This window comes from Sitodiplosis mosellana, unplaced genomic scaffold (genome assembly GCF_009176505.1).
Source record: "Sitodiplosis mosellana isolate CC-2019 unplaced genomic scaffold, AAFC_SMos_1.0 Smas_scaffold_47, whole genome shotgun sequence".
NCBI lineage: Eukaryota > Metazoa > Arthropoda > Insecta > Diptera > Cecidomyiidae > Sitodiplosis > Sitodiplosis mosellana.
In genome coordinates this window covers 2,465,685-2,477,214 of record NW_022595289.1, presented here as the reverse complement: position 1 = coordinate 2,477,214, position 11,530 = coordinate 2,465,685, and the positions used below count along the sequence as shown (strand labels likewise).

At 35.6% G+C, this 11,530-nt stretch overlaps 1 protein-coding gene across 6 annotated transcripts; it reads left to right on the top strand.

The window, feature by feature from the left end:
- The first annotated feature begins 1,196 nt into the window (after positions 1–1,196).
- Positions 1,197–11,154, top strand: LOC129569981 (integrin beta-PS). Of its 6 annotated transcripts, none has more exons than XM_055449296.1 (11): positions 1,197–1,568; positions 3,412–3,530; positions 3,672–4,263; positions 4,392–4,620; positions 6,501–6,585; positions 7,780–7,828; positions 7,903–8,024; positions 8,125–8,388; positions 8,456–8,841; positions 8,943–9,783; positions 9,871–11,154. In XM_055449296.1, the coding sequence occupies exons 3-11, from the start codon at positions 3,711–3,713 to the stop codon at positions 9,937–9,939; spliced, it is 2,598 nt and encodes an 865-aa protein (XP_055305271.1). In that variant the 5' UTR covers positions 1,197–1,568; positions 3,412–3,530; positions 3,672–3,710; the 3' UTR covers positions 9,940–11,154. The 6 variants fall into 6 exon arrangements, with proteins under 6 accessions (XP_055305271.1, XP_055305267.1, XP_055305269.1 ...); XM_055449294.1 differs by lacking the exon at positions 6,501–6,585 and adding an exon at positions 4,860–4,944 and having other exon boundaries at positions 1,201–1,568; XM_055449292.1 differs by lacking the exon at positions 3,412–3,530 and having other exon boundaries at positions 1,200–1,568.
- The last annotated feature ends 376 nt before the right edge of the window (positions 11,155–11,530 follow it).

The window sequence follows — 11,530 nt, the reverse complement described above, 5'->3', positions numbered from 1 at the left end:
ACAATTTCTCATGTGAACGTGACCAAGGTTTATTGTGCGGTGGCTCTAATCATGGTACTTGTGAGTGTGGTCACTGTGAGTGTAAACCTGGCTGGACTGAGCCGATTGCACATGCCGAAATTCAACGGATACTTGCATGCCGCCAAACGGTGGAGAGATTTGCTCTGGCCACGGTGAATGTGTTTGTGGCGCTTGTAAGTGTCAAGAAACATCCGAGGGTCGTTACTCAGGAAAGTTCTGCGAAAAATGTCCAACCTGTTCAGGTCGCTGTCACGAATTCAAAGAGTGTGTAAAATGTCAAATTTTCAAGACAGGTACAATGGGCAATAATATAGAGATTTGTACTAAAAAATGCACGCTGTTCGTTCCAACAGTAGCGGAAGTCCCCAATGTAAACGAAGAGGCAGGTGATCACTTGTGCATTTTCTACGATGAAAATGATTGTCGATTCGAATTTCTGTACAACGACACAAACGATAATGATGTTAAAGTTGTAGTCAAGGAAAAGCTTGAATGTCCAGAGCAATCATTTTTTTAATATTCGCAATTTATTTCAAAAGATAAAATCAACTGTAGGCTGATTTTTATTGAAAAAATGATGAAATTTTTTTTGAAATAAATCATATACAGAAAACAAAGTACTATGTATAAGTACTATCAACTTCTATGACTTGTAAATGAGCGCAGAATCTGTTTTCATTTTTCGGCTTGAAAATTGGCCGACAGATGTTCTCAGGATGTCAGCCAAAATTTCAATCCGTTCTTTTTGATTTTTATTCGAATGTAGCGTAAGCCTACAATGAATGATCTCGGAAAATATTGTGAGTATTTAGCACGACTTGGTAGCTTCAATAGTTGTTGTATAGCATCAACAAGAGGACGTGATAATTTCTTCTGGTGTAAATGTTTTTTTTTCATTCTTTTTTTCAATTTTTATCTAATCGACAGAGTTTGTTTTTCATCGTTTTAAAAATTTAAATGACGAAATCGCCCTTTCAGAGAAATTTAGCGAAAAAAATAAGAATTAAAAAATGTTGCAAATATGTAAATAAAAATGTTGATTATCGTTATCTCAGTTCTGAAAAGAGATTTGAATTGACTCATTCCTACGATAACAGACCGATTTGTTGACATTTCAGATGAAGCCATTGTGAATGGTGCACATGGGATGATTTCATAGTTGCTAATAATGTCTGACAAGTATTACGAACACACACACACACATGTGAACGGCCCATAACACACATGTAAAACACTACAATGAAATCTCCAACACACAGTATAGTGATACCGACGAAGTCGGTATATGTTCGCAGTCTGACATAATAACATTCATCGCCACAAGACATTTATATTTAGTCATCGTAGTAAAGCTGTTCGAGTGCAAGCATTCAAGCCTAAGTGAGTGTGTATCGCCATAGAGTGAAGTAAGAAATATGACTAGTGGGCGACAATAATTACAGATTTTTTTCCACCATTTTTTGGTTGATATATCTTTGAAAATTTCGATAAAATCATAGAATCTACGATCGCATAGAGCATATCTTTTGAAATTTTAGCTCTTGAAGGTAATTTTTGTTAACTAGTGTCGTTTGATTTGCTATAAAAATTTGTTTATGAAAAAAAGCAGGAAGAGTTTTTAATAAATGTTCGTAAATTGTGGGGAATTATTCAAAAATATAATTAAAAGCAGTTGTGTTTGATGTAATATGCATAGTGTTTGTAAATCCAAGAGAAAATAGTCAGCAAGTATTTTTGTGTGGAAATAAGTGGAACACGCTCGAAGAGAGCATGCATGAAGTGTGAACGCCAAACATTCCATTGAACGAGGGTTCGAGAAAATCTCCTGGAATTGGAGGAATTTGGGAAAACGGCGACTTTTGATCTATTTGTCCTAAAATTTTCGCTTACACACACTCGTTTTGCAAAATTTTTCCCATCCCGAACACAAAGAGGCGTAATTTAAAGCATTTAAACACGCATACGGGCTTGAAATGGCTGTGTGATTATGCGATGTGCGTGAGATATGTTATTGATACATTGAACGAAATAGCAAGAAAATGAGCAATGAAAAACACAGAAATCTAACTCAGTTACGTTCCTAAAAATACAATACATGAACACTCATTTAATGATAACGGCGAACAGAAGCGACGACAGCAGCAGCAGCAGCAATGCGCAATGATCATCACGACACAGTGATGTAGAGTTAGCTAGATTTCCTATTCTTTCATGAAGGAATGATGTTGTTCTCTGTGCTAAATGCGTGTATCATCGCCGTTTCATATGAAATATAAAGTGAACATTCAGCGAATTTTATCGAACGAAACTAGGTGTGTTTGTATGAATGAGTACGCGCTTGAAAAAGAAAACCAAAATAAATAGATGGAGGGAAAAAAAATATAAACCAAACATAAACACTATGAAAAATGAAGTAAGCCTGCTCGTTTGACTTACTCACCAGTAGCGAAACATACATCGTGCTCTAGCGAATAGAGTGTAATATGAATCATACGTTCGTTAATACCGCCACCGTCATCGTCGTCGTCGTCGTCGTCGTCGAACGTACGTCTTATACAGTACAACACACGCATAAATAAACATCGTCGAATGAATACACATAGAGTTGATAAATGAAATTGTAAATGGGAAACGAGATTGGTGCGCCATCGTTTTTCAATGGAATCGAAATATGATTTAAAAAAAGCGACAAAATAGCGAATATCGACTTTTCGAGCGACTGGTTTAATTGAATATTCATCAATATGCCATTCGATTAGGCAGTGATGTTTGAACGCAATTCAATGATATCATTGGGAATACATGCAAAATGACCACATCTGTTCAATGTCTCCGACGAAAATGAGACGCTTGTATGCTGCTACTTTATGGTATTTTCTTGGCTTCGCTACATTAAGGTGTGAGATGACGTCTAACATATTGTACCCGCACGCAACATAACCGCACTCGCTGCATTTCGAATAAATAAACCATTTTGAATGTATAGATCCAGCATATACATATTGAGACCATAATGGAGAGGCTGTCTCGTGGAGAAAACGAAACATGAACGCGATCGTACCGAAACCACTTTCAACCCACATAATTTTCATGCTTTCCCTCAAAATGTATTCTATTCTGTTTGGTTATGCTGTAATTTCGATACTGGGTTTTAAAATTTATGACTTCTTTCGTGTTGCATTTCCATTTTCGATGTGCATCGAATCAATGATCTTGAAACCGAAAAACCATGAAATTTATTTGCGAAAGTCGAAAATCATTTTGGATATAAACTTCGCACACTCCACACTCTATCCACAAAACAAGTGAACAGTCTCAACAGGTTTAGACCTTATATTTAGCTTCTCCAATTTTATTTTATTTTTTTTTCCTTTTGATTTCGTTTTCAAGTGTTGATGGAAAGTGTAAAATCTCCAATTCCTCACTGAGATTTCGACATAACAAGTTAAATCGCCACCACACAGACAGACACACAGCCATTTGAATAGTCTATTTTAAACGTATTCAACGTATGTGGGCGATTTTATGAATCAAATGAACATTTATTACAAAACTCTTCTCGAGCAAAAAGACATTTGATTTTATATTCCGTAAGATATCAGTTCGACCCATTTTGAATGAAAAAATGTTTTGTTTGTCATTTCCCACAGAGTGTATTTGAATTGTGAGTGTAAGAAAACAGCATAACAATGGCCATCGAAACGATATCGAGGCGAAACATGTACTTATGCGCCGCACTATTGCTAGTTCTTGTGTCAGCGAATTTAGTACAGAGTCAATTTGCTGAGAAACTCATACAAAATCCATGCGTTAGCAAAACGAATTGTCATGAATGTATCCAAGCAAAAAGTTGTGCCTGGTGCATGCATCCAGATTTTGGAGATAAACCACGTTGCTTCCAGCCTAGCTTGTCACCTTTGACCGGTGGCTGCCCCGAAGAGTATACTTACGATCCGGACAATATAGAAATTTTGAATGAAACGCGACAATTGACACGTGGTGGCAGTGCTGCTGCTATTTCTGGAGGATCAGGCCAGTCGATTGCCGGCGGATACTCTTCGTCGAGTCAAAGTGAAAGCTATAACAGGAAGGATTACAGTCAGGAAAGCTGGGACAGACAAACACAACAAAGCGCCAATTATAATAGCAAAAAAAGTGGACACCACGTCGAATATGGCAGTTTCGAAGAAGGAAAAATCGTTCAAATCTACCCACAAAGAGTATCACTCAAACTTCGAATAAGTATGTTTCACAATTTTATTTCGTTTATGTACTGAATGTTTAGCGTTTTTGTTTTTCTAATTTGGATATGCACCACTCTAGAAGGAGCCCATCCTCATTAATTTGGTTTTGATATTTTCAATTCACAGATCAAGAGCATCGACTGAACATTCAATATTCTCAAGCCCAAGACTATCCCGTTGATCTTTACTATCTTATGGACTTGTCAAAATCTATGGAGGACGATAAAAAATCGCTGTCAAGATTGGGCAAAGATTTGTCTGCGGCTATGCAAAATATCACATCAAACTTCCGTTTAGGTTTTGGTTCATTCGTCGACAAGGTTTTGATGCCGTACGTCTCAACTGTACCGAAGAAGTAAGTTGATTTGTATCTTGTTGTGCACGTTCTCGTCTTTATTGTTACTGTTGTTGTTGAAATGTTCATCAAATAATCCGACGTCATACCGAATACGTTCGGCTTGAAATAGTTATTCAGCCAGGGAAAATTAAAGTTCGGATTTTACCCTTTATGATCCGATGAAAATCTAAATGCAACTGCGAAATCATCATAATCTCGACGCAATTTTTGATCAAATTTCTTCTAAATACAAACAGGTTGGAACATCCATGTGATAAATGTGAAGCTCCATATGGTTATAAACACCATATGACATTAAGTCAAAACTCGTCGGAATTTACTGTAAGAACCGCTATGAAATACATTTCGATTTTATATATTTTAGTTGAATGTTGCTAGACGTTAGTTAGCATTTATGTGGTTTATGTCTGCGGTTCAAAGGGATATTTAGTTTTTTGTTTAGTTTATTTTTCTTCTTTTTTCTATACTATAAGGTCAAGTTCTGTAGTCCGAATCGATGAGATGTGATTAAGTGGTAAAATATGTTTGATAGAATTTGACACTTTTTCATTCAGTCAAATTCCAAGCACTACTATCTTATCTTTTCGTAAAGTTGAATTCAACCTTATATTTATACATGATGCATCTGGATTTTTCGTGGAACTAGCAATGGTTTTTTCCCTAATCAGATAATGAATCTAAGTTAGTTCCACCGAAAAATCGGATGCATGAAATGAATTTTCTGTTTGCTTAATGGAAATGGAATATGGAAAAAATACCATATCATCAATTTAGTTATGGAACTTTCTTCTTCTTAAGATGTTCGTTCCATTCACGCTAATCATGGCACGATGCACTTTATTCTATACGAACATCGGGTCCGTTTTATGAATGTGGTGCTGGTTCAGTCATACTGTCTTGGGCTTGATTCAATATTTGCCTCATTCAAACTGTCATATATCACGCCTCATTCATAATTCCATACAAAAATAAAGAACACCTGAGTCATTTCGTTACTTCGGAAATCCATTTAAAAAATTGGCATTTATGCATATTCATTCGCTGATTTATCTTTCGACTACTCATTTTGGTTTCAATAGATTTTGTGTGACTCGCATTTTTATCATATTATTGTTGGTGTGCTATTTGAAATGATCAAATGAATGCATTGCGTTCATTCTTCGAAACAATCGATTCGTAGGGAGTAGAAAAAAAAAATACAATCGATTTTCATTTTTCAAAAGCATTCATGTTCCGATTTTGTGTATGATTCAAATGAAAAAGATTCACTGTCAGCAACGTGTACAGGAAATGTGTTATGTTCTTTTCATTCATTCCATTTACCTGTTCACTCGTATCTGTTATTTTTGGGAGGAATTATATATTATCTAGCATGTGAATGTTGTCTCAATGTACTTTTAGTTTGTATGTTTATTTTTTTATTCTTCTAAAATAAATTCTATTTCATATACGTGTTTTGGGCCCTAATTATAAGTCTAGATGTTGTGATCTCTTGCATTTTTATCAGAATTTTACTTTTAAGTTGTATTCATTATATATCGCATTTTGAGTCTGCTATCATCGTATACATTATAATCGAAGTTCGTATTTGTATAGTTTGCTGCTATCGAAAAACAAAATAGGTGTTCATTTTGGTGTAGCATGCAGAGGCATTAATGTTTTACATATTTTATATACATATCATATCGTATGGAATTGATCATTTTTATCGAATGGTTCTCTGCATTGTATCGTCCGATGTGGAAAAGAAATGGTTGGACTGTTTGGATTATTTGGTGATGCACATCGAAATTGAAAATAATCATTAAGATTTTTTTGGCAACTGTCGTTATTATTAAACTAACGAATATATCATATCCTATGTGTATGTAAAATAGCTTGGAAGAGCCTTGTGCTGGTTGTGCTAGACCATATGGTTTTAGACATGCAATGTCATTAAGTATGGACACACGTAGCTTTACAGTAAGTTCCACTAGCATATAGACCATGATTCGCGCACCAATTAAAAAAAATAGAGAGACAATAAAAAACCGAACCACTCACAACCATTTCCAAATTAAAACCCAATAAATCACTGACCCCTAACTTTATTTCTAATATCAAGCTTTGTCCACTGAGAGTCCAATCAAATGACCAGAATCTCCATCAAATCATGGCGTGATTTATCAACATTTAATTGGACAATCCAATCGTAACATCAGTGATGCGAATGACCTAATTCCCAATAACAATCGATACAAACCCCATTTTATACGGCGCAGAACACACTATATTTCTTGCAATTTCGTAGTTTGTGTAACTTTATCAACACCACCTTTATAGATTGACCTAATATAATGTTACGTTAAAAGGCAAGACTCAAATCATGTGTACCTTTTTTTTATAGAGCTATCGATTTCTGTAAATCAAATTGTTACACCATATCCACCCTAAATGCACATCAATTTTGCTTGTCTTTGTAAATATTTGCCAATTTCTCCGCTAGAACTAATAACATTTATTTTTTCATTGCTTGTCCCACTAACGAAGAGTTTGACCATGGATTTATCTTGAATATATATCGGTTGCATGTTTTTGGTTGTTGGAGATGCTTGATAAACTATCTTCTGAATAATTAATAGTCAAAAATACAACAACATTTTGGTTTAACCTTTAACGGAAAGTTGCTGTAAAAACAATTGAATGTCCGAGAATGAAAACGCAACTTCTATTCACAACACATATAAGTGTAACAAAAATAAAAAATTTATTGAAATGAAACAACAAAATCGATTTTTTTCAAAGTGTAACAACAAAAAAGATTTTTTTAAAGTGTAACATCGGTATATAGTAAGTGTAACAACATACCGATGTTACACTTTGAAAAAATTCGATTTTGTTGTTTCATTTCAATAAATTTTTTATTTTTGTTTCACTTATATGTGTCGTGAATAGAAGTTGCGTTTTCATTCTCGGACATTCAATTAAAACTTAGATTTAAAAAACGGCAATAACGAAGTAATTTTCAGTTGTTGTATTTTTCCTAATTGAAATTATATTGATGGGAAATGGTATGCTTGCTTAGTTATTGTTTGGTTTTGATAAACGTTGGTTCTTAATATTCTTGAAATTGAGTCTTCGAATAGTTGAGTAACACTTTTCTAAATGAATTTACAGGAAAAAGTGAAAGATGCAGCAGTCAGTGGAAATCTCGACGCTCCTGAAGGTACTTGGAAAAAATATTTCCCACATTTCACACCTTCATCTACAAACGTCTTTTCCTTGGTTTATTTGTTTTAGGTGGCTTTGATGCAATGATGCAAGCTGTTGTGTGCCGTCAGCATATCGGTTGGCGTGAGCAAGCTCGACGCTTGTTAGTCTTTTCAACTGATGCTGGCTTCCATTATGCTGGCGATGGAAAGGTCTGTTCACTTTCTTTCTTCATTTTTTTACTGTTTCCACAAACTCCATTTCTCATACGTGGAATATTTTTGTTTATTGTCCTGTGTCTTCTATTTGCAGCTGGGTGGAGTCATTGCACCGAATGACGGAGAGTGTCACATGAATACCAACGGTGACTACACACACTCATCAATTTTGGATTACCCAAGTATCTCGCAAATCAATTTGAAAGTCAAAGAAAATGCAATCAACGTTATCTTCGCGGTGACGTCTACGCAAACAACCGTCTATGAGAAACTGTCCAAACATATTGAAGGCTCCTCCAGTGCTACTTTGTCTGATGACTCATCGAACGTCGTTGATTTAGTCAAAGAGCAATATAGCGTGAGTAATTTCTGCTGCACATCAAACAAACTCAGATTTTCATTGTTCGTTCTCCTTGAATTCACAGAAAATCTCCTCTTCAGTTGAAATGAAAGATACCGCTTCAAATGCTATCAAGGTTACATATTATTCATCATGTCTTGGCGGTGGCGCTCCAGTGGCAACCTCCAAATGTGATGGATTGAGAGTTGGTGACGTGGTGAGCTTCCAAGCTGAGATTGTTGTCACTGAATGCCCACAGGACGAATCACAATGGAAGCAAACATTTAACATCTATCCAGTTGGAATCAATGAAAGTTTGACCGTTGACTTGGAAATGCTCTGCGGCTGTCCATGTGAAAAAGAAAAAAACGAAGTATACAATAGAGATAAATGCAAGGGACACGGCCAATACAAATGCGGAATTTGTGAGTGCGACTCAAATCATTTTGGACGCAACTGTGAATGTTCGATGTAAGTTATTGTTGTGAAAACGAAGCGTTGCAGACAGTAAATAAGAGGCTTTGATTGATATTTTGTTTTCTGATTTCATCTTGTTTTCATTTTGGATGCAGTGTTGATGTACACAGTGAATCGGAACGTGATCGTGGCTGTCGTCCAGACAACACAACCTTAACCGATTGCAGCGGAAAAGGCCAGTGTGTATGCGGTGTTTGCGAGTGTGACAAACGAAACAATCCAGAGGAAATCATTTCGGGAAAATATTGCGAGTGCGACAATTTCTCATGTGAACGTGACCAAGGTTTATTGTGCGGTGGCCCTGATCATGGTACTTGTGAGTGTGGTCACTGTGAGTGTAAACCTGGTTGGAAAGGAGCCGATTGCACATGCCGAAATTCAACGGATACTTGCATGCCGCCAAACGGTGGAGAAATTTGCTCTGGCCACGGTGAATGTGTTTGTGGCGCTTGTAAGTGTCAAGAAACATCCGAGGGTCGTTACTCAGGAAAGTTCTGCGAAAAATGTCCAACCTGTTCAGGTCGCTGTCACGAATTCAAAGAGTGTGTACAATGCCAAATGTACAAGACCGGCCCAATGGGCGATAATCCAGAGCTTTGCGCCAAAAATTGCACACTATTCGTTCCAAAGGGAGTGGAAGTGCTCAATGTGAACGAAGAGGAAGGTGATCACTTGTGCATTTTCTACGATGAAAATGATTGTCGATTCGAATTTGTGTACAATGACAGCGATCTTGAAAACATCAAAGTGGCAGCAAAGGAAAAACTCGAGTGTCCAACCGAGATTTTCATTCTTGGCATTGTGATGGGTGTGATCGCATCGATTGTTCTCATCGGATTGGCGTTCCTATTCCTGTGGAAGATCCTCACTACAATTCACGATCGACGTGAATTTGCCAAATTCGAAAAAGAAAGACGATCAGCCAAATGGGACACGGTTAGTATTCTATTTGTAATGATCATAATTATTCGACTTAAACTCCTAAAGACTCATGTGTATTATTTCTTGTTGTTTTCTTTGCAGGGTGAAAATCCGATCTACAAACAAGCAACATCTACCTTCAAGAATCCAACGTACAATGGTGGTCGTTAGACTGACCGAATTCTACAGCACCAAACTATGTACTTCTCTCAGAATTTTCGGAATTGAAACTTGTTTTGTTTCGAGTATATGTTGTTCTTAGGCATGATTTAAATCTGAATTTAATCATCACCATTACCGATGAGATCCGCGTCAAGTACTCAAGCAAAATTTTAACCCCACTAATAAATAAGCAATCGTATTCTAAAACTTATATACACCGAAGTGCGAAAAATAGCAGAAAAAAAACAATGAGATAAAAAACAAACATAATATTTATACACAACAAGATGGAATACAACGTAATATTAACCAAAGATCGATTTTGAACAAAAATGCATTGTATTTTAGAAAATGGGAGTTGGTGTGATCCGAATTTTAGGATTAAAAACCAAACTTTTATCGAATTTCTTCGGATGAGATCGATTGATTGGTGCACCTTTTGGAATTGTACATGGGCGAAAAAATAAACTGAAACATCATATTTTGTGATGCACTACAAAAACTTAACGCACAATTTGAATAGCCCACGCAATTTCATACTGCCTTAATCAAGCATCCATCAATATCGATCTTTAATAGATTTTCGAAGAAATATTTCGATAAAATTGAGAGGATTTTTTTTGCTTTATAAAAGGATATCTAATATTAGTTAAAAGGAGGAAGTTTGTCATCTGAGTCAGAACCGCCCAATCAACGAAAAACTATACAAAACATGATCTAGGGGCCTAATCATTTTCTTAATTATTTTATATATCGAATTTCACTAAATAACGCGTATTCATCGTACAATCATTTATTTTGTATGATTTTGCCATATTTTACGGTATTCTTACTGACATTATCATTTGTATTTAGCATTAGGTGTTTAATGTGTCAAGACTAAAACAAAATGTTTAACAACGTAGATTTAATTGAAATAAAAACAAAATCAGTGTCAACCGCGCTCTTCGTAACCACTTTAATTTTGGAAGCTTATTAAAAATTGTTTAAACAAAAATTATTTAAAAATGTATTGCGAAAAGCAATGCTGAAAGAATTAACAATGTGGATAAATGCCTTAGACTCTTTTCAGATACTTAATTTTCGAATGAGCATCTACATAATATGTAAAACTTTTCGTGGAGTTTTGTTCTATTTCTGTCTTTGTGCCGAAGTGCCCTTTTCAAGTGCATAAATTTTCTAATTCTCTTACGATAAATAAATAAACGGAATGATTAAAATTGACAAGTCCTGCCAAATTTTTGTTCGTTAATTGCAGCGGCACAAATGAATGTATTCAGTTTGTGTCTTCGATGAACTAAGATAAAAAATGAAGAAATAACAAAAAAAAAAATAAGGTAACAAAATCATGGCCACAAATCGAGTCACATTACATTACACCGCACTGCAATGCATTGTTGTTAGGGTGAACGCAAATTTTTATTTCCATAACATGAATAAAATGAAGTCAGCCAAGAAAAAAAAATAAATAGTAATTGAACTCCCGTCTTCGGGATTCCTTCCTCGAACGAAGTTAATATTGAATAAAAAATAGAGAAATATTTGATAAAAACAAAACCACTGTTTTATTTCCTTTCTTTCACTTTCAATAAAATAAGAC